Consider the following 26,891-nt stretch of genomic DNA (forward strand, 5'->3'; position numbering starts at 1 on the left):
CTCTACAAAATAATTTGTTTTTAATAGATTACTCTGAAATTGAGCCAATGTTATTTTTCTCTCAATTAAGATAACGGCCTATCCTCCACTGAATTTTGCACTCAAGTATCTTTGTAGTTTATTTAAGACATTTGCATCTAGTCCAAATCATGGCATTGTTTCACATTAAACAGAAGCTGTAAACCTGACACCAAGCAACCTAAGTATAAAGGTCCTTCTGCACGTTAAACACACAAGTTGTGAGTAATCACATACCCAGAGAATCCAGAAATAGAAATGCCTCCTTTAATCCATTTCATATGCCATTGTGTGGAGCTATAAATGTACCAAATATACATATGATACAGATTTTGGTATGTGTTAAACATAAATTCAGTTACTATTTACAAAATCAGAAGTTACAGTTCTAATGATTGATGTGTCCAAGTTCAAACTGTTTGCATAAGAATGATCATTAAAAGTATCAACACTTGGGGTGCCTAGGTGGCTCAGTCAATTAAGCATCTACCTTTGGCTCAGGTCATGATCACGAGGTCCTGGGATTGAGTCCCGCATCGGGCTCCCTGCTCAGTGGGGAGTCTGCATCTCCCTCTCCCGCACTCTGTGCAAGCTCTCTCTCAAACAAATAAAGAAAATCTTTAAAATAAAAGAAAATAAATAGAAGTATCAACATTTTCAGTAAATTTGATAAAGCTGGTTATGATTACACACACAACAGTTGGTGCTATCTGGAGCCAGTATACATCATGATTTCTTTTTTTTTTTTTAAAGATTTTATTTATTTATTTGACAGACGGAGATCACAAGTAGGCAGAGAGGCAGGCAGAGAGAGAGGGGGAAACAGGCTCCCCGCTGAGCAGAGAGCCCGATGCAGGGCTCGATCCCATAACACCGGGACCATGACCTGAGCCGAAGGCAGAGGCCTCAACCCACTGAGCCACCCAGGCGCCCCAACATCATGATTTCTTAAACCAAGAAATTCTCGCTTCCAACAGTTTTGGTTATGATGGCCAATAGACAGAGTTGTTACAAACAAAGGTGTGAGGGGGAAAAAAGGCGGGCTGCGCCCCCTCCAATCATGTTCCAAATCCCCCAACACTACCTTCTTATTATTAATCTACATCAGCACTGATTTTAGACAGAACATTCTAGATAATAAGCAAAAGGCCACATGGTCAAGTCATTCTCACCTAACTGCGCTGCCCTGCTCATAATAAAACAAAAGTTATTTATTTATGTATTCAAAGGAAGAGGCACGTCCTTGAGACAGCCAGTGTGGTCATAGCATGATCGATGTCCAAGAGCTGGAGGGAATTGAGCCAAAACTCATCCAAACAAGGCTGAAAGACAGACACCAAGGAGAGGGAGGAAGCATTTGGAGACTACTAAGTGATAATGGGCTGCATAAATCAGCTTGCCGCCTGTCAGAGAACAGCTGGACTTGCCCTGACACACGTTGTTAGGTCAGTTCCTTGCTCCCGTCTGTGCGGGCCTGGAGAGTCCATTTCCCTTGGTCACCGATTAGTCTAAGGGTCCGAGATAAGACTGGGAAGTTAGCAATTTAGCTTTACCACTTTGTGCCTTGGCAAAGCCTAGGTGCCTTTCCTTCTCAAGCACCTGGTGCCCCACCTCATTAGAATATACCCTCAGAGGCCCTGGGCACAAAAACTGCTACTGACAAAATAGACGCTCAGTGTACATCTTCATTTTCCTCCTGCTTTGTCATAGTCAAATTACTGACGAAAATGTGCTTTTATTTCTTCTAGAGTATTTTTGTTTTCACAGATACCAAATCCCGGAATCAACCGAATGAGACAAGAGGGAGGAATTTTAAGCGTCAACACTTGCCACTGTCTGCTTCATTTGCATATGAATCTTTTGGATTTGCTAAAACTTTGGCACACTCCGCGAGGGAGGAATTTTCATAGTGCTTTACACAGAATATGTCATTTCCCCCAACAATGCTGTGAGGTGATATATGAGCCCATTTGGGCTGCTATGACAAAAACAGACTGGGTGACTTAAACATTTATTTCTCACGGTTCTGGAGGCTGGTACCAGCAGGTTCTGTGTCTGGTGAGAGCTCATGTCCCGGTTTACAGGTAGCCATCTTCTCTCTGTGTCCTGACAGGTGGGAGGGCTGAGGGAGCTCTCTGGGGTCTCTTTTATTTTTTATTTATTTATTTATTTTTAAAGATTTTATTTATTTATTTGACGGACAGAGATCATAAGCAGGCAGAGAGGCAGGCAGAGAGAGTAGAGGAAACAGGCTCCCTGCGGAGCAGAGAGCCCGATGTGGGGCTCGATCCCAGGACCCTGGGATCAGGACCCGAGCCGAAGGCAGAGGCTTCAACCCACTGAGCCACCCAGGCGCCCCATGGGGTCTCTTTTATAAGGGCACTCATCTCATCATGAGGGCTCCCCTCCATGACTTAGTCACCCCGCAATGGCCCCACCTCCAGTTATCATCCGATTCGGGTTTAGGTTCAACGTACGAATTTTGGGAGGACACAAACATTCAGCCTAGAGCAGATAGATACTGACGTTAGCTTCATGATATAGGCTGACGAAAGTGAGCCTTTGGAGGGTGAGAACATTCCTGAAATCACACAGCAAAAAAGAAATGGAGCCAGGGCATCTGCTGTGGGGCCCATGCCTTATGCCTGTGCCATGTCCTTGGTGGGCTCTCCAGGTGAGGGAAAGGACTACACCAGCTGGTTAATCTCAGCATGTTCATTCTTTTCAGGGACCCTGAGGCTGGTTACGGATTCCCCATCCAAGGCTGGTATAATCTGCAAAATAATGACCTCCCAAAGATGGCCATACCCTAGTGTTCAGAACTTGTAAGTTGGTCCCTTTCCATGGCAAAAGGAACTTTGCAGATGAGGACTGTTGTGAACCTTAAAATCAGATTATTTTGGATTATCTGGGTGGGTTCAATTTAATCACATGAGACCTTAAAAATGGAAGTGGAAGACAGATGGATCAGAGAGATGAGACCAAATAAAAAGGAACAGAAATTTCAAGTATGAGAGAGATTCAACCCACTGCTGCAGGCTTTGAAAATGAGGAAGGAAATGGGGAGCTCAGTCCTATAACCACAGGGACCTGAATTCTGCCAACAACCCCAAATGAACCAAAAAACCCTCATCTTCCTGAGCCTCTAAGAAGGAATGCAACCTGCTGATGATAACTTGACTGAGTCCAGTTAGACTTGTGTCAGGGGTCTGATGTAGAGAACTGTAAGATAATAAATTGTTGCTGTTTTAAGCCACCAAGCTCGTAGCAATTTGTTGCAGCAGCAACAGGAAACTAATAATTGGTCCAGTTCCTTTATTCAAGTTAACTAAATTCCCGTAAGGCCTAGTCAGGAAGGGAAATGCACAAAATTGTCTCACTCTGGTCCTTCTCTTGCATGGAAAGAAAAGCGAAAATTCATGAGGCAAATCTGGATTGTCCTCTGTGGTCAGAGAACAGTTCTCTGACCCATATTCCAGGGTCAGTGGACACAGTACCATTCTAGTATGGGTCTAAATGCCATGGTTTGTCCAGAACTGGATTAACTGGTCTCGAACCTAGAGAAACAACCTCTCAGTGACTTCTTTTCTATCTGTCTCCTGTGCAGGGGCCATTTGACACATGAAAGGGTGAATTAGAGCGCACTTTCATATCTGGTGAAAATCTCTAGATTTCTGTGCAATAGCCATGACATATGGCATTTGATTTCAAAATAAAATACTAAAATAAAATAAAAATACTTTGCTAAAGAAAAGGATATTCCCAGGTTGATTTACTCTCGATTGTGAGCAGTCATAATGGAGACCTATAAAAAAAATGCTTTGTCTATATTTTTAGTAGAAAAGGTTGAAGAATAAGACAAATGAAAAATCAAAACATAACTTAAATATATTCGATGCAGTCCGTTAGTGTTCATGTTTCATTCCTTTGAATACTCTCTTAAGTTACAGCCAGCCTTTGCATTTTCCTCTTGCTGCCTAATAATCTGTATCTCAAGTTTTGTTCACTTTGTCTTTCCCCTCCTTATTTCCGTCACATTGCCTGCCATTAGCCTCCTCCAGCAACTGGAGAGAGATGTGCCAACAGAGCTCTGTCTGCAGGGCCTGGGGGCCTCCTGGAGGGGCAGCTGGCTGCCTCCCTGGTGCCAGGCTTCAACAAAAGCCAGGGTCCCTTCCAAATGTGTGGGTCGGGGGGAGGATAATAAAGAGACCGCCTGGGAAATTATGCACAACTTCTTCCTAACATATATGACAGAACAGAAGTGCGTTCATGACTTCAAATAGTTGAGAAATTTTCTTAACCTGAAGAGACAGCTTATGGAGAGAAAAAAGTGACCCGATCTCAGATCTTTGGCAGAGTTGTCTTCTGTAACCCATGAAAGATATAGTAATAGCCTTTGCACCATCCCAGGTTAGTCTGACTTCCTTCTTGGGAATTGCCAAAGTCAACTGGCTTCAGGCCAGCCTTCTCCATGGCCTGCCAGACAGAGACCTGGTCTATCTGGTTCCCAGGTCTGACAGCATCTGGCACAGAGGCTACGCACTATAGATATGAGAGACCGAATAGTCTGGGACCTATGGCCAACTTCTTGTCCTCTGCATCTCCTTCTCATCTACAGAAGGGCCTAAACTTTGCAGAGATGACTGGATGACCTAGGGGTCTCACGCTCTCCAGATTGATTGTAATTTCTTAAAGATAGGACTTATGTAATATTCTTCATTTCGATTTTAATATCTAGCTGTGCTTTTTTTTTCTTTCGTGATGTATTTAATACTTATTTTGCATTAGGAATTCTTCTGAAAACTTTGCAAATTATACTTTATTTTGTCATCATGACAACCCTGTGAAGTAGGTACTATTATTATCCCTATTTAATGGATGAGGCAACAGAAGCACAGAGAGCTTATGTAACTTGCCCAAAGTCACACAGCTAATGGTGTAGCTGAAATATCACCATCCAGGCTGGGTCCAGAGACAGGGCTCCACCGCCTATGCCTTACTGGGATGCTTTGTCTTACTAGTATTAGGTAGAATGGTGAAAGAAGAAAAAATTTGGAACCTAAGTCGGGAGAAAATTGAGAAAGGAGCAGTATTTATATTTAAAAAATCCAAATCAATAGTACCTTTCCAGATACTTCAGGGATAGTTGATAGAATACCAATGTTAACACTATATGAAGCACAGTGATAAAAATCTAGGTTGATCTGAATACATAACTTAAAAGAATTTTGCTCATTGGCTAAAAAACCCTAAAAATATCAAGTTGTGAATCATCTGAAGTACTCAAAAATATGACCCCAACTTCCAGTTAAGTAATAATTACTGTATTCACTTAGCAGGTAATTATACAAACTTATAATTGGCTAAAAAGTTCTAAACTCAGCTGTTCTTGTAAGCAGTTATAAGAGTTTGCTAGGGGATGGGGTGCCTGGATGGCTCAGTGGGTTAAAACCTCTGCCTTCGGCTCAGGTCATGATCCCAGGGTGCTGGGATCGAGCCCTGCATCGGACTCTCTGCCCAGCAGGGAGCCTGCTTCCCTTCCTCTCTCTGCCTGCTTCTCTACCTACTTGTGATCTCCGTCTGTCAAATAAATAAATAAAATCTTAAAAAAAAAAAAAAGAGTTTGCTAGGGCTGCTGTAACAAAATACCACAAAACAATTGGTTTAAATAATAGAAATTTACTGTCTCACAGTTCTGGATGTCAGAAGAGCAAGATCAAGGTGTCTGCAGGGTTGCTTTCTTCTGAGGGCTGTGAGGCCTTCTCTCCTTGGCATATAGACAACAGACTTCTCCCTTTGTGTCTCACATCTCTTCTTCTGTGTGTCTGTCCAAATTCCTCCTTTTTTTTTTTTCTTTTTTTGAGAGAAAGAGAACATGCGAGCAAGGGGGGAAGGGGCAGAGGGAGAAAGAGAGAGAAAATCTTTTTTTAAAAAATAGTTTTTTAAAGATTTATCTATTTGAGAGGGGGAAGGGCAAGGGAGAGAGAAACTCAGGCAGACTTTTCACTGAGCATGGAGCCCAACGCAGGGCTCAATCCCACAACCCTGAGATCATGACCTGAGCCTAAACCAAGATTCAGATGCTTAACCAACTGCGCCACCACCCAGGTGCCCCTAAAGAGAGAGAGAATCTTAAGCAGGTTCCACACCCAGCCTGATGCAGGGCTCAATCTCACAGTCATGACCTGGGCCAAAATCAAGAGTCAGATGCTTAACTGACTGAGCCACCAAGGAGCCTCCTTTTCATAAGGACACCAGTCATATTGGATTAGAGCCCATATAATCACCTCATTTTAACTTGATTGCCTTTGTAAACACCCTTTCTCCAAAAAGGTCACATTCTGAGATATGGAGGGTTAGGATTCCAATATATTGTTTTTGGGAAAGAAACAATTCAACCCATATTGGCAATAAAGGGGTAAGAGTCAGGGTCTGAATTCTAGCTTTGACACTTATTAATCATCAGAGTTTGTTATACCTGATTTTCTTCCCTTAAATGAGGATAAAACAGATAGTAACTGCCTTATGCTTTCATGAGGATTAAATGATTTAGTACATGTAGCACTTAGAGTACTGGGTAGTACAATGCATGTTACATATCCGTTCATTCAAAAAATAGTTTCTGAAGACCTATTAAGTGCCAGGCACTATTCCAGGTGTTTGAGATACAGAAGTAAACAGATTAGGCAAAAATATCTATATTGGTGGAACTTATAATGTAATGGGGAAAGAGAAACAATTTAAAAATTAGAACATACAGAGAACCACGAGCCAGTATCTCTGATGCAAAAAATCCTCACAAGGTTTTAGCAAACTGAATACATTTTAAAAAATCATTCACCACGATTAAGTGGGATTTATTCCCAAGATGCAAGGATAGTTCAATATTCACAAAACAAAATGATTCATCATGTTTGTGAGAAAAAATAAAAACCATATGATCCTTTCAATAGCTGCAGGAAAAGCATCTGACAAAGTACGACATCTACTCATGATAAAAACTCTCAATAAAGTAGGTTTAGAAGAAACACACCTCAACATAATAAAAGCCATATATGAAAAACCCACAGTAAACATCACCCTCAATGGTGAAAAACTGAGAGCTTTCCCCCTAAGATCAGGAATAAGAGAAGGATGTCCACTCTGACTACTTTTATTCAACACAGTACTGGAAGTCCTAGCCACAGCAATCAGACAAGAAAAAGGAATAAAAGGCATCCAGATTATTAATGAAGAAGTAAATTTCTCACTGTTTGCAGAAGACATGGCACTATATATAGGAAACCCTAAAGACTCTACCAAAAAACCTACTAGAACTGATAAATGAATTCAGTAAGGTCGCAGGATAGAAAATCAATGTACAGAAATCTGTTGCATTTCTTTTTTTTAAATTTAATTAATTAATGTATAGTGTATTATTAGTCTCAGAGGTAGAGTTTAGTCATTCACCAGTTGCATATAACACCCAGTGCTGATTACATCAAGTGCCCTCCTTACTGCCCATCACCAGTTACCTCATCCTCCCACCCACCTCCCCTCCAGCAACCCTCAGTTTGTTTCCTAGAGCTAAGAGTCTCTTATGGTTTGTCTCCCACTCTGATTTCATCTTATTTTATTTTTCCCTCCCTTCCCCTATGATCCTGTTTTGTTTCTTAAATTCCACAGGAGTGAAATCATATGATAATTATCTTCTCCGATTAAGTTATTTCACTAAGCATAATATACTCTAGCTTCATCCACATCATTGCAAATGATAAGATTTCATTTTTGTTGGCTGAGTAATATTCCAATGTATGTATGTATGTGTGTATGTATATATACATACTGATATATACACACACACACATATATACACATTATATATATATGTATATATGTATATATATGTACACCACATCTTCTTTATCCATTGATCAGCCAATGGCACCTGGGCTCTTTCTATTTCCATATTTTGGTTATTATGGACATTACTACTATAAACATTGGGTGCAGGTACCCCTTTAGATCACTAGGTTTGTATCCTTTGGGTAAATACCTAGTAGTGCAATTGCTGGATAATAAGGTAGCTCTATTTTTTAACTTTTTGAGCAACCTCCATACTGTTTCCCAGAGAGGCTATACCAGCTTGCATTCCCACCAGCAGTATAAGAGGGTTCCCCTTTCTCCACATCCTTGCCAACATCTGTTGTTTCCTTCAATGTACAGAAATCTTTTGCATTTCTACACACTAACAATGAAGCAGTAGAAAGAGAAATTAAGAAAACAATCCCATTGCTAATTGCACCAAAAATAATAATATACCTAGGAATAAACCTAACCAAGGAGATCAAAGACCTGTACTCTGAAAACAATAAACCACTGATGAATGAAGTTGAAGATGACACAAAGAAATGGAAAGACATCCCATGCTCATGATGGGATGAAAAAATATTGTTAAAATGTGCATACTACCCAAAGCAATCTACAGATTTAATGCAATCCCTATCAAAATACCAACTGCATTTTTCACAGAACTAGAACAAATAATCCCAAAATTTGTATGGAACCATCAACAACCCCTAATAGCCAAAGCAGTCTTTTATTTTATTTCATTTATTTGACAGAGAAAGACACAGCGAGAGGGAACACAAGCAGGGAAGTGGGAGAGGGAGAAGCGGGCTTCCCACAGAGCAGGGAGCCCGATGCAGGGCTTGATCCCAGGACTCTGGGATCATGACCTGAGCCGAAGGCAGATGCTCAACAACTGAGCCACCCAGGTGCCCCAACCAAAGCAGTTTCAAAAAAGAAAAACAAAGCCAGAAGTACCACAATTCCAGATTTTAAGTAATACTACAAAGCTGTAGTAGTCAAACAGTATGGTTCTGGCACAAAAATAGATACACAGATCAATGGAACAGAATAGGAAGCCCAGAAATAAACCCATACTTATATGGTCAATTAATCTTTGACAAAGGAGGGAAGAATAGCCAACGGGAAAAAGACAGTCTCTTCAGCAAATGGTGCTGGGAAAACTGGTCAGCTACATGCAAAAGAATGAAACTACTTCCTTACACCACACGCAAGAATGAATTCAAAATGGATTAAAGACCTAAATATGAGACCTGAAACTATAAAAATCATAGAAGAGGGGCCCCTGGGTGGCTCAGTGGGTTAAGCCTCTGCCTTCGGCCCAGGTCATGATCTCAGGGTCCTGGGATCGACCCTCACATTGGGCTCTCTGCTCAGTGGGGAGCCTGCTTCCTCTTCTCTCTCTGCCTGCCTCTCTGCCTATTTGGGATCTCTGTCTGTCAAATAAATAAATAAAATCTTTTTAAAAAAATCACAGAAGAGAGTACAGGCAGTAATTTCTCTGACATTGGCCATAGCAATATTTTTCAATTGTCTCCTGAGGCAAGGGAAACAAAAGAAAGAATAAACTATTAAGCCTACATTAAGATAAAAAGCTTCTGCACAGCAAAGGAAACAACAAAACTAAAAGACTAAATGGGAGAAGATATTTGCAAATGACATATCCAATAAAGGGCTAGTATCCAAAATATACAAAGAACTTATACAACCCAACATCAAAAAAAAATCCAAATAATCCAATTTTAAAATGGGCAGAAGACAGACATTTCTCCAAAGAAGACATCCAGATGACCAACAGACACATGAAAAGGTGCTCAACATCACTCATCATCAGGGAAATGCAAATCAAACCACAATGAAATACCACCTCATCCTGTCAGAGAATGGCTAAAATAAAAACCACAGAAACAACAGGTGTTGGCTAAGTTGGGGAAAAAAAGGACCCCTCTCGCCTTGTTGGTGGGAATGCAAACTGGTATAGCCACTGCAGGAAACAGTATGGAGATTCCTCAAAAAAGATTTAAAATACAATTGCCATGGGGTGCCTTGGCGGCTCAGTCCCTTAAGGACTGACTCTTGATTTCCTCTAAGGTCATGATCTCAGGGTCCTTGGATGGAGGCCCATGCCTGGCTCCGCGCTCAGCAGGGAGTCTGTTTAAGGATTCATTCTCTCCTTCTCCTTTTGACCCTACCCCTCTTTGCGCGCTCTCTCTCTCTCAAATAAATAAATCAATCTTAAAAAAAACAAACAAACGAATGACCATTTGATCCAGTAATCACATCACTGGGCATTTATCCAAAAAAACACAAAAACACTAGTTCAATATCCCTGTGTTTACTGCAGCATTATTTACAATAACCAAACTCTGGAAGGGGCCTGAGTGTCCACTGATAGGTAAATGGATAAACCAGAGGTTTTATACACACACACACACACACACAGGAATATCATTCAGCCATAAAAATGAATGAAATCTTGCTGTGGGGCAACCAGATTGGGTGGGGGCCTATGGCTCAGGCCGTGGAAGATTTCACCCCAGGCAGAACAAAGGAGAGGAAAGTTTACTGAATACACTGCAAAGGTGCTGTGGGCAAGAGAGCAAAGGAGAGACTGTCTACTATGAGGTGGTGGTGAGGGACTATAGTTATAGGGCAGGGTAAGGGAATATGGGAACCTACGGAATTTTCCCTTTTTTGGTAATCTTAGGAACTATGCCTGGTTAGGGCCTATGTTTTAATGAGCCTGTTTGCATCAGCTCACTGTGGTCTGTGAGCCCTTTGGTCACTGTGGAACCTTCGGCCTTGTTCAAGCTACCACTGCTCAAGCCTGTTGCCCCAAAGTGGCCTCTACACTTGCCATTTGCAACAACATGAATGGACCTAGAGAGCATAATGCTAAGTGAAGTAAGCCAGTCAGAGAAAGACAAATATTGTATGAATTCACTCGTATGTGGAATTTAAGAAATAAAACAAATGAACAAAGGAAAAAACCAGACTCCTAACTATAGGGAACAAGCTGATGGTTACCAGAGGGGAGGTGGGTGCAGAACAGGCAATGAGGATTGAAGAGTGCATTTATTTTCTTCTTCTTCTTCTTTCTTTTAAGATTGATTGATTGATTTGAAAGAGAGAGAGAGAGCATGAGCAGGGTGGGGGCCGCAGAGGCAGGGGCAGAGGAAGAGGGAGAAGAAGACTCCCGCTGACCAGGGAGCCCAATGCAGGTGGATCCCAGGCTCCAGAGATCATGATCTGAACTGGAGACAGACGCTTAACTAATCCAACAATGCACCCCAAGAGTGCCCGTACCTCGACGAGCACTGAGTCATCCAACTGTTGAATCACTACATTGTACACCTGAAACTAATATAACACTGTATGTTAACTATACTGGAATTACAATAAATGAATAAAACAACATCATTTTTAAAAACATATTTTTTTAAAAAGCAGAACATATAGAATGTCACACATAATAAGTTCTACAGAGCAAATCAAAGCAAGACGGGCCAGAGAACATTGGGGATTACAATTCAGAATCGGAGAAGGCCCCACTGAGATGCCATTTGGGCAAAGACCTGAAAAGTGTGAGGAGAGAGTTAAGCAGTTACCTGGAGCTTTTCAGATACAGGAGGGTTCCGCCATAGCAGTACTACTGACATTGAGGGCTGGACAACCTTGTGGGAGGGCTGTCCTGTACATTGCAGGATTTCAGCAGCTTCCCCACCACTACCTGCTGGAGGCTAGTAGCAACTGCTTCTCATTGTCACCATCTGTTTGACAACCAAAGATGTCTCCAGACATTGCCGCATGTCCTGTGTGGGTCAAAATCCCTCCTAGTTGAGAACTGTGGAGATAGAAGGAGGATGAAAGGCCAGAGGCAGGAATGCATTCAGCTTGTTTGGGGCACAGCAAGGAGGCAGGCTGTAGATGAAATTGGAAGACAGAGGGATAAACCACATCACCTCTGGCCAATGGAAAGCTACTGGACCGTGCAGAGCAAATGGTTCAGAGCGAAATCCACAGTTTGACCCACATTAAAGATCCAACTGGCTGACACATTGAGAATTGACTGTAGGTGGAAAGACAGAAATGGACTGGGAGGCTATCACAATAACCTCATTAATTTTTTATTTGGTTTAATTTGTTCACTGATGTGGCTGGATGGTGGTGGGACTGCTGAGAAAACGGAGCCAAGACTTTCTAGGGAAGAAAAGAGAAAGGAGAATTAGCATAAAAGGGAAAAGTTAGGAGTGGGCAAGGTAGATTTTTTTTTTTTCTTTTCTTTTTGGCCGAAGTGGAAGGCAGTGCTGTAGCCAGGCCGGTTTGAAAGAGCAGAGGGCTTGTGAGGGACAAAGAGGAAACGCTGGGGCCCAGCTGGTGTGCGGGGCCAGTGACGGCTTTAACTGAGCAACCGGAGCCCTAGTCTGTAAGGAACCCGAAGCTTTGAAGCTTAAGCAATGAGGAAAACTCTACCCCCGTTGTGTAGATCATAGGAGTCACGAAGATAATGATTTCAAAAGGAGTTTCCTTAAATAGTGTGGTGAGAGATAACCAGAGCCAAGGTTTAAGTAGAGGAAGACGTCCTGATGGCGGTAAAGGGAGGCCCTGCCCGGAGTGTTGGATTTCCTCCTTCCGGGTAATTTTGCTGTAGGCAAGGACAAACTAGTCTCCGCCAGGGTGGGTGGAAACGTTTCCAGGATATCCGATATCAATCAAATTCAACTCCACCACAGAAAGGTTGCAGTAGTGCAGCACTTTCCCGGAACCCGTGTCCCCCAGCGGAGGTCTGGGAAGTCTCTTCAAGGGTCTTTGCACCAAGACTATTGGGAAAAGCTATGCTGAGTTCCAGCAACGAGGGGGAAAGCAGGTCTCCCACCAAGAGTTCTTTCGGGGTTGGTCGTACATTTCCGTTGCTAAATTTAAATGCCTTGGCGGGGTCAGCACAGCGGTACAGATACGTTCAAACCAGTCTCACTACGCGGTGGGTGTGAGCAAAAGGGGCGCCGGCCTCCCCCTTACCACCTGCTTTCGCCCTCGTGCGATTTGCGCGAGGCGCTCACAGGAGTCATCGCTCATCTTTACCTACGGCAGAATTACGCTGCTAGACGCGGGGTACGGTCCCCCCCGCCGGGAGCCGCTGCAGCTTGGGGCCCTCTCCGCCGCGGGGGAGGCGCAGAACCCGCAGGGGCCGGGCGTGGCGCCCGCGGTGGGGCGGGGCGGGGCGGGGCGGGGCGGGGAGGGGGGCCGCGCGGGGAGGGGGACGCGTCAACAAGCGCGGGTCCGGCCCGCCTCCCGCCTCCCGCCTGCCGCCCCGCCCGTCTCCCGCCCCCGCCCCAGTCACCCGGCTCGGCGGCCACCCCGCACTAGGAGCAGCCCGGGCGGCGGCGCGAAGGTTTTCGCCATGTCTGCGGCCATGAGACAGAGGTTCGACCGGTTTCTGCAGGAGAAGAACTGCATGACCGACCTTTTGGCCAAGCTCGAGGCCAAGACCGGCGTGAACCGGAGATACATCGCGCTCGGTGGGTGCGCGGTCGCCGCGGGTGGCCGGGCCCCGGGAGCAGCCGCGGCACCAGCTGCTGGGGAAGCGAGCGGGAAGGGGGTTCGGAGGAGAGGGTGTGTGTGACAGATGGGGGCGAGGGCATCCTCGGGACCGATCTGGCCGTCCCGGCAGGCCTGGGGGGCCGGAGACTCCGCGGGGGCGCCCGGACCGGGGCCGGGGGGGGCGGCGATGGCCGGTGTTCGGGGCGCGGGGAGGGCCGGCGCTGACGTGTCTGTCCCCGCGGCGGAGCGCCGAGTCCCAGTGGCCGCGCGCGGGCTTGGCGCCGAGTGGTGGGGGCGTCCTGCGGGCGGGCGCGCGGACATGGTCCCGCCAGGCTCTCGGCGGAGCTCTGCGCCGAGCAGGGTGTCCCCCGGGACGGGAGGGGTCGCGGGCGGGCGGGGGAGTCGGGGCCTCTCCAGATCCTCTGTGGATCGCGGTTCCCTAGGCCGGTGAGCTGCACGGCGGGGGACCCCTGCGGGAGGGAGAGAGTGGGAACAGCGCGAAGGTAGGGGCTGTCCCCGGGCGGACTGCGAAGCCGGGGAAAGGCCGGGGCCCAGCCTTACGGCGGTTTGTTTCTCTCGATCGCCCGCACTAGGCCAAGCCTCGCGGTGTGGGCGGGGGCTGTCAGGCTTAACGCCTCCTGTGCCAGGGGACCCATTTCTCTCCTCGTGTCTCCAGGTGTCATCGGGCTGGTGGCTTTGTACCTGGTGTTCGGTTATGGAGCCTCTCTCCTCTGCAACTTGATAGGATTTGGCTACCCAGCCTACGTCTCGTAAGTGGCTCCCCCTGCAACCCTCCCTACCTCCCCTTCCCTCCCCATCCCCCAACCAGGGCTGTCCTAGTTAGTACACATCCCCATTTTCCTGGGAGAGCGGTCAGTGCACAGAAGGTAGAAAGTGCTGAAGGTCACACATTTTAGAGCCTTAACTTGATGCCCGATCTTCTGATGAGTAGCTGAAATGTTTATTTCATCGGATTATGCTGGCTGGGCGGGTACCTTGTAATGCATGCGCGCCGATGGAAAGTGCTACAACGAAGTCGTCCTGCCTTTACTGCTGGGGAGATCTCAGCTGGGTACAGAGAGCTGATCCCTTTTCCTTAATAATTATTTTAATGTGTATTTTACTTTATACTTAAATGTCAGAAAGTAAAACCCCATCAAATGAGACTTCCCTAATTCAGAATTACCGTTAATTCAGACCCTGGGGAGAATTTTGCCTTCTTGATTTTGAAAAGACTAGCCACTTACTAAAGGCAAATGGAGAACACTTACCCTAGTATATAAACAAAAACAACCTTTTTTAAAAAAAAGATTTTATTTATTTGAGAGAAAGAAAGGTAGAGATAGCACCAGAAAGCGTGAGTGGGGAGGAGAGGGGGAAGAAGGCTCCCTACAGGGAGCCCAATGGACTAGAGGCTCCATCCAAGGACCCAGGATCATGACCTGAGCCCAAGGCAGATGCTTAACTGACGGAGCCACCTGGCGCCCCCAAAAAGAACCTTGTAAGATGCATCCCTGATGGGACACCGGGGAGGCTCAGTTGGTTAAACATCTGCCTTGGGCTCAGGTCATGATCCCAGGGTCTTGGGATGGAGTCCTGGATCAGCCTCCTTGCTCAGCGAGGAGCCTGCTTCTCCCTCTGTTTGCCTCTACCTCTGCCTGCTGCTCCCCCTGCTTGTGCTCTCTCTGACAAATAAATAAAATCTTCAAAAAAAAAAAAAAAGGATGCATCCCTAATATAGCTCCTTGGTTATATAAATGACTCATTTATGTAATTAAACTTAAAAATGAACCTTAGCAGATTAGGATATGAATTTTTTCATATTTGAGGTTTTCACTCTACAGTATTTATTTTGAAAATATTCTACAATTTCATGTTTTCATTCATTCAAATCAGAATTTTTTGCCACACATCAATTGTTTTAGTCTGTAGCTCTACCCAAGAAAGCTGGTGGGTCTTACTTTCATTGAATTGGTCTCTGCAACTTTTCTCACCCATGGAGACAAAGGAGGAAGAACTTTTCGGCTGGGAGGCTGACACACAGATAACCCATGTATTACATCCTGTGTCTGTTATAGGACAAACTAGAATTTAGTATTTGGCTAGAAAGGAGGAAACATCTAGACGTGAGTTCTGATTTGAGCGGTTAAATTGAAGTTACTGTATTCTTCTGGTGCAGAATCACTTGGAATCACTCCATAAAGTCTGACTACATTAGGATCCTACTTGCTTATGAGTTTGGAGTTCTTGTCTTCATGTTGAGAAAAGCATTTACCCTCTTCCAGCATTACTTGTTTAAGTACCATCGAGGTTACATGTGTATACTAAAGAAGGGCAGACCAGGAAAACTGGTTTGGCTTTCAGGTCACTGCAAAAGGGGCAGGAAGAATGGTTTTTCATAAAATGTAATCAACTGATAATATGGTGTGTATGGAAATTTTGGAGGCAACACAAATTCAAAGTGGCTTGGGCGACGTGTCTGTGCTCTCAGACAAAATAACATAAAAGTACATTACTTTTCTTCTGATTGTGTAGTCCGCTTGCAAGAGTTCCTTTAATAAAAGTTTAGGAAAAAAGAGTTTGAAGCATTATTCAGGTTTGTGGTTTAGAGGTTATTGATCCCATTTTGAACAAATCCGGGGTAGCACTTGAGTAACTGCCTTGCTGCTTGAGTAATTTGGAACCAAAAGGAATATGGGTATTTGGAAATACTGAGCAGCATAAAACCCTTTTCCACGTCAGTACCGTTTGGCACATAACCCTGTGAGAAACATAACCTTCTCTGTTAGTGTGATGAAGTCATTGGTGTGGGCTTTCATAAAGTAAAAGTCTGTTCCTAGGTGGGGTATACATAGATCCAGGTGTGGGCGGAAGCTGATGTGACTACAGACAGAACTCCGGTATGTTTCTCCTTGACCTGAAGTGGGTTAATTCTAGCAGGAATCTCTTTTTTAGTCCAATTTTTTTTTAAAGATTTTATTTATTTATTTGACAGACAGATCACAAGTAGGCAGAGAGAGAAGGGAGGAAGCAGGCTCCCTGCTGAGCAGAGAGCCCGATGCGATGCGGGGCAGCGGCTTTAACCCACTGAGCCACCCAGGCGCCCTTTTTTTTTTTTTTTTTTTTTTTTTTTAGTATATGTGCTGCCGAAGTGAGCACCCAGGCGCCCTTTTTAAGTCCAGTTTTAAAGCAAGTCAATTTCAGTTTTTTTTCTTTTTAATCACTTTTTTGTAGTCATTCTTTCATTCTCTGCATAGTCAACTGAATAGTTTTGGCTCTTTTTACTTCCAGGAAGCTAAATGCTCCTGTCTATTGCTCAGAATTCTGTGAAATGATAGAGACGTTCATATTTCTAAGTGGGTCAGGTATGTGGGTTTTACCCGTTTTAGAATTAATCCATTCACCAAGTATATATGCTTTTTTTTCTAGTTGAATATTTTGAGGCAAAGGGATATTTGTAGTATGCCATACTAGCAGCCGGAAAAGTGCTAAAAATCTAATAAAGGGAATTTAATGATTGCAGCAAAAATTCAGGAAATGATGAGTATCTCTAGAGTGGCATTTATTCACAGGATGCTTCCTTTTGATAGGCCCAACTCTTTCACCTTTAAATTAAAGAGAACATTCTGTGACCATAAGGGAATCAAGTGAAGGTTGCTCTTTGTGGTATTTGGACTTCTCCCTAAAACAATGGTTCTCAGCCTTGGATGCCCATCTTGAAGGAGCTTTCAAAAATCCTAACGCTTGGGCCCTACCTCCAGAGATTCTAGTGTAACTGGTATGGGGTGCAGCCTGGGCTTGGGGGGTCCTAGGCTCCTTGATCTTTTACAGCCTGTAAAGGAGTCCAGTTGTCAACCCATGTTTTGAGCCCCCGATGTGGAGCGGCAGCAGGAACCAGTGCTTGTTACACTCGATGGGCTGCAAGGGAGGGGAAAGTGGCCTGCTGACCCTGGGACCCTACCTGACCTCTGCTGTTTCAAGGTGACATGGGATTGTGAGCACAGTATAAAGCAAACAGACCCCCAGTGAGTAACGTTGAGGCAATCAGCGTTAGACGTTCATCTGATCAAGTTTGTTCGTTGCTTAACCAGTGTCATTGTGTGATTGTCAGAAAATCATTGAAAATGGTATTGTTAGTGGCACCTGAGTCCATTTTACTTAAAATGTGACCTGTGATCCCCATCTTCTTTTTATTTTTTTAATTTTAATTTAATTTAATTTTTTACTTATTTTTATTATTATTTAAAAAATTTTTTTTTAGATCCCCGTGTTTTTACTTGTTCTCTTGCGTCTTATAATTCTCCCTGTGCTCCCCAGCCAGAGTTCTTCTAAAGAGTGTGGGTTCCTCTGTTTAGCAAGAATCGAATGCAGCCGCACTCCAGGCCCAGTGGTAGCAGCCCAGTAGCTGCTCTGGGGACTGAGTGGACTCGCTGTCCGTTCTCTGTGAGGGAGCAGTCTGCCGAGGTAGACCGCGGTGAGTAGTCCCGTGCTGACCGAGGGTGGGAGGTAAGCAGTGAAGAAAACGGACAGGGAGCTGGGGTAGGGAATAGCAGGAAGGACCCCCCCCACACACACACATACTTCTCTGAGAGTCTGCTTGACTTAAGGCTTGAGAAGGAGCCAGGTGAGCCAAGAGCAGAGCTGGGCAGAGGTGCATGGGTGCCAGGAGCTGGGCGTTGGAAACCTGGAGAGGGATGAGGGAGCCCGAGAGTGGTGCAGGTGCCACGACCCAGGGCCTGTGGCCAGAGGGTCAGGGCGCATTGATTCCAGGTGGTTGAAGGGAGTTTGCAGGTTTTCTGATTGTCTTGGATGGGTTTTAAATAGGGAATGACGTGATATGATGTACATCTTAAGGTCATTGTGGCTGCAGTGACCCTGGAAGGGAGTGGCCATCCTGCCCAACTCTTGCCAGTCTCGGCCTTTCTCAGCATCTGCTCGGGTTCCTGCTGGTTCCTCTCCTCTTCGTCCGTCACAGGGAGGCCCACACCACCTAATGGTCAGCACGGGGCTTAGAGGCCGCAGGGCACAGAAGTCAAGTTTGGAAAAGCTCCCATGGCTTCCTGGCTTGTCTTAGGACTCACCCCTGGGAAAACTGTGGGTGGGACCCCAGAGTACCTGGCTTCGGGTCAGGGGTGGGGTGGTGGAACCCAGACAGCTGGAGGCCTGGCCTCCACTCATGGAGGGGCAGTTAGGGCCTTAAGAGGCCCCCGTTCCTCCTGGTTACTCTTGTTTTCTGGTGCACCATTTCTCTTCGGGAGCAGGGCCTTTAATCTTCTCTTCTACGATTCCAGGCTTTTGGGCCACCGTTCACAGGCAATTTGAAATCAAATTCCAGCCTTCTCATTGTCAAGAGCTGTTGACAGAATTGCTGTCATCTCTTGACTTCTTCGCTTTGTTTCTGGGAGGAGAAGGCAGGCCGCTGCTTTGTGTGAGCCTCTGTTATTGAAGTAGACCTACCCCCATGCCACCCCATTGTTTTGCCAAGGTGTAATTCAGCCTCTGTAAAGTGTCCAATTCAGTGTTTGGAATGTTCGTAAAGTTGTGCGTGCATCACTACTATCTAATTCCAGCACATTTCCATCACCTCCCAAAAGAAACTGGATCCATTAGTAGTCACTCCCTATTTGTCCTATGCCCCAGTCTCCAGAAACCACTTACTACTTTCTGTCTCTATGGATTGGCCTATTCTGGACATTTCGTAACCTTGGGATCCTATGACATGGGGCCTTTTTTTCCTGGTGCAGCCCTGCTTCCGGGGGCATTGCACAAATCAGAGTCTTTCCAAGAGACGCCCCTGGAGCACGTGCTGTGTGTGCCCTTCTATACAGAGTCCATTGCCAGAGACCTAAGGCAGCCCCCACCGGGGTCCTCGAGTGGGTGCCAGTCTTGGCCCTGCTTCTTTGGTCAAATGGAAGTATGAGGGCAAGTCTGATGACTTTATTTTCTAATTTTATTTTTGCCCCACAGAGAAAGAAAAGGAGGAGATTTGCTTTTTATCCCATTAGTGACTTTTTAAAAATTCTACAAAAATGTCTATTAGTTTTTCTTCTTATTTCAAAACTTTCATAAAGATCAGGCTACCACCTTCCTGGGACTGTCAGAGCTGGGCCATAGAGATCAAGCATATAATCTAATTCCTTTAGTTTTCAAATGGTCCAGGCACAGAGAGGTAGAGTGTGTGTCCCAAGGTCACCCAGAGAGGCCAGACATGGTCTGGAACCCTCAGTTACTACACAGGAACGTGACAGTGCAGTTAGGCATATTTTAGTACCAGGCTCTAAAAGATTAACTAGGAGTCCAGCGTTTTGGTGACTAGATTCAGTCTAATGTTTGGCAGCACTTTTGCAATCTCATGCCCACTCGAGTGATGTGTCATTTTATCTTTGGGTCCTTCCTTGCCAACCCATTTTAAACTGTGCCACCGAGACAGAGTTGGTTATTGCTTTTAGCAGTTTGCATGGCTGAATACCTGCGTGGCCCTGCAGTTAATAGACACTTACATACCCTAGTTCAGTGCTTTACAAATGTGGCTCGTGTAATCCTCATGGCACCCCGATGACATAAGCACTATGATTGCTCCCATTTTACAGATGAGGAAACAGAGGAAGGAGTAACTTGATCGGGTTCTCACAACTAGTAGATGGGAAAATGTATTTCAACCCAGGGAGCCTGGCTGCCTTGCTTGGTAGAGCATAAGACTCTTCACCTTGGGAGTTATGAGTTCAAGCACCAGACTGGTATTAGAGCTTACTTTTAAAAACAAATAAATAGGAACACCTGGGTGGCTCAGTCAGGTCCTGGGATCGAGCCCTGCCCCAGGCTCCCTGCTCAGCATGGAGTCGGAATTTTTCTCTCCCTCTTCCCCTCCCTCTGTTCTCTCTCTCTCTCTCTCTCTCTCAAATAAATAAAAATTAAAATAAAATAAATAAATAAACCAACCAAACAATCCAGGGGCTCTGGTTCCAAAGTCCGTGTTTCTAACTGGACTGCTACACTTCTCTCCGTGTGGCTCTTGGGCTGTCTCGGATACAAGCCATACCCAGGCAGAGATGAAGGGTGAACTGTTGTTGTGAACTTTTTCGTTTCTCGATCTGACCCTGTCAATACATTGTCTTCATGCGGTTTATTTTTTCCTCTCAAGTAGGGCACTGCCCTCCCAAATCATATACCTGTACACATACACACACAGAGGTAATTTGCAGTGTTTTGTGAACGTGAGTTAGAACGTATTACTAACAGGTTCTGTCCCTTGTTACGTAGCATTGATTTACAAGAGCACCGACCTGACCGGCTGTTTGCAGGGACTTGCTGTTTCCCTAGTGCAAGCCCTTCCCAGGAGGGCACCAGAACTGGATTTCCTGGGGCAATGCAGCCTTGCTTTTAGTTTTGTAGCAGGAGGTAAAGAATCTCAAGGAGAGGATGTTTGGGGATGAGCCTGTGAGGTCAGATCAGAAAGGGGACAGCGAGGGGGAAAATTGGGAAGAGACACTGTCAGGTGACCACAAGAACTGTACTACAACTATCCCCAAGTAAAAGCGCCAGCCTTTTCTTAGTTAATGATTCACAGCAAAGTGCGGGAGCCTAGGTTACAAAGGACTGGAATCTCCTCTTTTAAGATCTGTAGTGGCAGACTCCTAAATGGAGGTTTGGGACCCAAAGAAGACTTTGGAGAACATGGCCCTGGTGTGACCGGCATTTAAGCACCACTTTGTTTTGGAAAAGCAGGTCATCTGAAGCAAAGTCCGGTTTCCCAAATGGGGCTGGAGGGTGTGGATTTGTGGCTCTCAGACTCATTAGGAAGGGGCGTGTTTGTTTGTGCCTGCACAGGTGTGTGTGTGTGTGTGTGTGTGTGTGTTTCCAGAACTTGTAATTATGTTTTTTTATCCTTTTTTTAATGGATGAGAATTTGGAAGTGGATACATTTTCTACCAAGCTGCTTGTATTCCTGTTACACTAGCTTTTCCAAACTGCCGCTGGGAGCCTTGGGCTGGCCTGCTTAGGCGCCCAGGGGCACAGCTCACACTGACGTCTCTGGGTGGTGGGCAGCGTGTGTAGTGTTCTGGGTAACTCTGCGTTTGGGTCAGGAAGGGGCATCCTATAAATTTTGCCTCGAGCATCGTGAAATCTTAGACATTTAACCATTTTACTTTTGTCGGCTTTTTATTGCGTGCGTTTTCACTTAGTATCACTGCTAATATTGCTGAACTTTTTTAAGATGGAGTTGTAGAGAAAACTAGAAAAAGTGATAAAATGTCCTTGTAACAGCATGTCACTATTTTTGTAGGTAATTAGAGCCAGCATTTGGGTTAGTTTTTTCTCCTCCGGCCCTTGCCTGTGCCATAGAGAAAAGAAAGTCTTAAGGAGCAAGTAAGATGAAGGATTTAAATGACTTACTCGTGATCTACTTTCTGGGCTCTAAAGCAGTTGTGGGGAGAGATCCCATTCTTTTTTTTTTTTTTTTTTAAAGATTTGATTTATTTATTTGAGAGAGAGACAGTGAGAGAGAGCATGAGAGGGGAGAAGGTCAGAGGGAGAAGCAGACTCTCCAAGGAGCAGGGAGCCTGATGTGGGACTCGATCCCAGGACTCTGGGATCATGACCTGAGCCGTAGGCAGTCTCTTAACCAGGTGCCCCGAGAGATCCCATTCTTAATACTCTGTTCTAGAATGTTCCCTATGAATTTAATGATTTTTTTTTTCTTTCCTGTGTATGAGAGCCCTGGAGATGTAGTTTATCTGTCTTTCTGCCCCATCTTGGAGTTCTTCTCTTCTTCAGGACTGACTTTAAATGAGTAATCCTCATCTCTTACAGTATTTCCAACAACTAGAGATACATATGGGACAATTTAAGGTATCTTGTGGCTGTTGAAAGCATTACCAGTGAATTAGTTTTGAGAAACAATGAGTTAATACAAAAGTTGAGAAACAGTTTCAAAGATTGTCATTCTGTGGCTTTTTGTAGCAGCTGAAGTAGGAGTGGGGGCCTGTAGAAACCTCTTCTGTTGTTCGTCTGTCGCTCGCACACTCTTCTGGTTCCTGGGAGCAGAGCTTATCGGCCGGTCTCAGTCACACAGCCACTATATATAGCCTGCAGCTTCTGCTAGTCGGACCAGGTGATCTGGGGAAGGGATCACTTACACGTCAGAGGTAGCTCCAGGCTGCCATGTGCCTATCTTGATGTGGCCTCCTCCTGTCTGGGAAACGTCGGTTTAGATTGTTCTTGTCCAGGTTGGGAGGGTACTTGAGCTGATGTTCAACTTGATCATACTGTATCTGACACGGATACTGTATTTACACAACCATCAGTTTTATCGACAGACGTTATTCTGGTGGACTCCTCATCTGCTGTGTTACTGCTTCAGACATTTTTTTTTAAACTATCAAAGAGTTTAAGGCATTCAGTTTTGATTTATAAGCTGTTACGGGTACCTGGGTGACTCTGTCGGTTAAGCACGTGACTCTTGATCTCAGCTCAGGTACTAATCTCGGGACCATGGGTTTGAGCCCCATGTCGGGCTCCACTCTGGGTGTGAAGCCCCTTAAAAAAATTTTTTTTTCAGCTAGTTTAGGTCCTAGAGATCAAGCTGCTGGGGTGAGTGCTGCCTTTTATAGATTTGGGAACTACTGGACCTGGATCATGGGTCTGTTGGGGCAAAGCCAAGTGTAGGTGGAGGGACGCCTGAATTCTCTGGCCTGCACACTTCAACATTCCTCATGTTTTATATTTGACTGTGACTGAGTTTTCCATTTTGCATTAATAAAACCAAATGGTGGACAGTTGGTAAAAAGAAAAAAAAGATCATCATAATTAAACATCAAAATGTTTGACTACAAAATGTTGGCTTTTGTCTTAATATTTGGTCTCCATTAAAAAAAATTTTGGTCTCCATTAGAGATGTTTTATAGACTCATCTTAAAATGTATTTGCTTGTGAATTTAGCTTATGTATTTCACCAAGTCAGGCGTTTTATGTAGGAGAACAGCATATTAAAGAGTAAAGGAGCATGGTATTTTTTTCACTGTTCTTGTATAGTCACCTTAGAAGATACACTATGTATCTTTCTAAGTGTTTTCTATGTATTTAGGAGGCATATCCAGCTAGTTATCTCATATCTTTTCTCCTTTCTTTTCTTCTTCTTCTTCTTTTTTTTTTTTTGAATGGGTAGAAGCGCTGGGCACGATATAAATGGTAAGTAAGCAAATGGCTTTTACTGTGCAGGATCCTCTCTCTTGCTTTGAGAAGACAGCTGCTCTGCAGTGGAAAACAAGGGGAACTCTGCGTGCCCATAGGTTCTTACCTTCTTTTTTTCATGAAGAAGAAAAATCTTTTCTTTATCAACATGGAAACAAACTAATGTTTATGTCTTAAAATATGTCATTTTCCCCCCCTTCTAATTCGACGCACTGTATGAGTCAAATAAGACTCACGATGGCATTCTCCTAAACCCATAAAGGTTTAGTAAAGTATAGGAAAACCATTTTGGAGTCCCAGGAATCCCTACGTCTCGCTCTTTGATACATACGGCGGAAGTAGTCCCGTGTGTGTAGTGGGTGCTGGGGGTGGTCATGCTATGTGTCTGCTCTATCAGAGAAAGGATTATAAACATTGTGGTCTGTAGTCTTGAGATTCAAGCTTCAGACAGTCTACCTTGAATTCTGGAATATTTGCTATTAAATAAGATTTACCACATTCAAAATAAAACAAAGCAAATGGATCCCCGGCAGATTTCTTTCTGTTCTTTACCAACGGAGTGTCTCAAAGCTGTTTATTGTTATAGGGTTTTTTATTAATTGTTTTTTTTTCCTTGATTCACTGTCTGGTAATAGAATTGACTCATTAAAATTAAAATTCTGTGGGTGGTTACAGCCGGTTTTAGTAGTAAAGCCAGTGCTTTGAAGAAATGTATTACTTAATTTTATGTTACTTGCCTAATTTGAATTGTAGTGACCAAGTTCTGCATGAACCACGAACACTACAGGTGGTTGGTACCTGACTTTCTTTGGTGTGAGTGATGAGAAATGTATGTGTGTATGGATCTGCTAGTTCCTAGCTCTATTAACCCTTGGGCAGATACCTTAACTTTGATAAAACCCAATTTTCTATACGTAATAGGGGTGGATAGTGTATGTCAACCACTTAGCACAGAATCTAGCAATCAGTACGTGCTTAATTAAGGGTGGTTACTTTTATTAACCTGCAGAGAAGAACACTGACTTGGTCATAGTTGTGATTATCTCTAGGTCATTGCGCTTTTAAATGATTCAGGGGAAACTTCCTTAGTGTTTGTTTTTTTTTTTTTTTAAGATTTTATTTATTTATTTGACAGACAGAGATCACAAGTAGGCAGAGAGGCAGGCAGAAAGAGAGGAGGAAGCAGGCTCCCCGCTGAGCAGAGAGCCCGATGCGGGGCTCGATTCCAGGACCCTGAGACCATGACCTGAGCTGAAGGCAGCGGCTTAATCCACTGAGCCACCCAGGCTCAGTGTTTTCTTTTATTAATTTCTTCCACTTAGCTTTTTTTGGTTCCTTGTCTTATTTTTTCTTATACCTGTATTAGCAGCTTAAGACATTATTATTCCAAGAGCATTAGAGGACAGTAGAATTTTGTTCTTCCAGGTCATGAGGATGTGGTTCTAATGGTTTTCTTCTGTTATGGTGTGGTATAGACATGTTCCTAAGCACTGAGTATAATTTTAACAATTTGTAAATACTAAATCCCATTTTTTTTACTTTGTTTTGTTTCTATTAAGATTTCCAGTTTCCCATAACTCTGCCTCCACAGCCCTCCTTCATAGGACCCTTCCTGAAGCACACATGTGCTCCTTAATTAGGAGTGGAACTGTTTTTGACTGTGGACTTTTGGTCCTTGAGAACCACTATTTTGGCCTGAGGGCTTCCTTACAGTGTCAGAGAAAGCAATGTCAGTGCTCGGTATATGCTCGTATCTGAAGGCGTCTGGCACGGATTTGCTGTGGTGGGTTACTACACGGGCAGGGAATACCCTACGTTCTCTGAGGAATGACTCGGTTTGTGAGGGAGAGAATACTAGTAGCTCAAGACCATCTCTGCACAACCTTCGTTTTCTCTCCACATGCTGTCCTTCAGCCACGTTCCCTCCTGCCCTTGCTTTTAGAAAACACCAGTAAAGGTATAAACAAACAGATGGGCCCCGTGGGTGGAGGCAGCCAGTACCTGTCCGTGGAGCCCAGTGGTCTGGCCAGTGGGTTCTATACTTATCCATACCCATCCAGTACTAAAGAATTTAGGCCCGAAAAATGTTCTCAGCAGTGTCGGAATTTGTTCCCATTGACCTGCAAATGGGATTTGGGGATTTCAGCTCTTTACTCTCTGTAGCATTTGGGATTTGGAGAGTGAGGTATAATTAAAATCCACTGTAATTCTTTAATCTCGTCTTAGCCCTATTAACAATGCTGTTAACCCTCTACCAGCTGTACTTAGCCAGAAGGACTGGACTGTTCTTATCACTCGCTTTTCCTTTTAGTCTTTTGCCTCCCCATAATGATAATAAATTATTATCACATTGTAAGTACTTATCTGTTAAGGTAATATTTAACGAGAGCTTGCTCGATTCAGGCCATTGATTCTAAGTGCTTTACATGTATTAATTTAATCTTCACGACAACATGAGAAAGTTTATCATTCCTGCTTGAGAAATGAGGACACTAAGGCCCAGAATAACTTGCTCAAGGTCATGTGCCTAGTAAGTGGTAGAACCAGATTATAAGGTGAAAGCCGAGGGTGGTGAAATGATGCAAAGCCAGATGAGCATTGGGAAGAAAGGAAGGAAAAAGCCTGGCTGTTCCATAGTAATTAATATTTTTTTTGATAGTTGCTTTGTTTAAATAGAAAATTCGAATGAGTCCATTCCGTGTGATGGGCTGTCAGACTCTTCTTTCTCTTTCTGTGTTTACGTGTGTATTGAAAGCCTTTTAATGCTCTGAAACACAGCAGTATGTGTCCGATCATTGTTAGAGAAGTTTGTTTGTAAGAGACCCAGGAGCTGTTTCCTCAGGAGAGACATTAAATGAGTGTGCCTGATGTTCACTTCAGTGTTTAACAAAGCCCTAGAGAGAGAGTTAGTCTCATAGGAGGAAGTAGTTGTAGAAAGTCTGGTGCTCATTTTTTTTTTCCCCACATGGAAATCTTTTTCCTCCCTCTTGTTATAAAAAATAGTACAGGCTCATTACAAAAAGACCTCAAAATGAAATTCTGCAATCCTAATGCCCAGGATTAACTTTACCCAATTTGAAGTATATATTTCTGGACACCATTCTTGGTCTGTAAACACACACAGATATATATCTGCCTTTCTTTTTTTTTTTTTTCAAACACAAAGTTAATAATCTACATTCAGCCCTGTATCTTGTACATCTTTCTCTGTTAATATCCTTTTTAAAGGCTTCAGAATATTTCATTGTGTGGATATAACAACATGTATTTATGTAGTTTCATAAGGACATAAG

The 26,891-nt window shown here is 44.1% G+C and overlaps 1 protein-coding gene and 1 long non-coding RNA gene across 2 annotated transcripts in view; one reads left to right on the top strand and one right to left on the bottom strand.

Annotated features, from left to right (window-relative positions):
• Nucleotides 1-5,679: 5,679 nt before the first annotated feature.
• On the bottom strand, nucleotides 5,680-13,079 carry LOC308343495. The gene is made up of 3 exons (XR_013966877.1): nucleotides 12,949-13,079; nucleotides 11,475-12,066; nucleotides 5,680-5,871 (listed from the first exon to the last, which is right to left on the bottom strand). It is a non-coding gene; the product is annotated as an uncharacterized lncRNA (long non-coding RNA).
• A 26-nt stretch (nucleotides 13,080-13,105) lies between these two features.
• The window catches only part of REEP5 (receptor accessory protein 5), a 36,729-nt gene continuing 22,943 nt past the window's right edge, over nucleotides 13,106-26,891 (top strand). Inside the window, exons 1-2 of the mRNA XM_080804536.1 lie at nucleotides 13,106-13,385; nucleotides 14,084-14,177. Of these exons, the coding sequence (XP_080660662.1) occupies nucleotides 13,268-13,385; nucleotides 14,084-14,177 (212 nt within the window). The 5' untranslated portion in view covers nucleotides 13,106-13,267. The remainder of the gene's footprint in view (nucleotides 13,386-14,083; nucleotides 14,178-26,891) is intronic.

This window comes from Martes martes, assembly GCF_963455335.1.
Source record: "Martes martes genome assembly, chromosome: 5".
NCBI classification, from domain to species: domain Eukaryota; kingdom Metazoa; phylum Chordata; class Mammalia; order Carnivora; family Mustelidae; genus Martes; species Martes martes.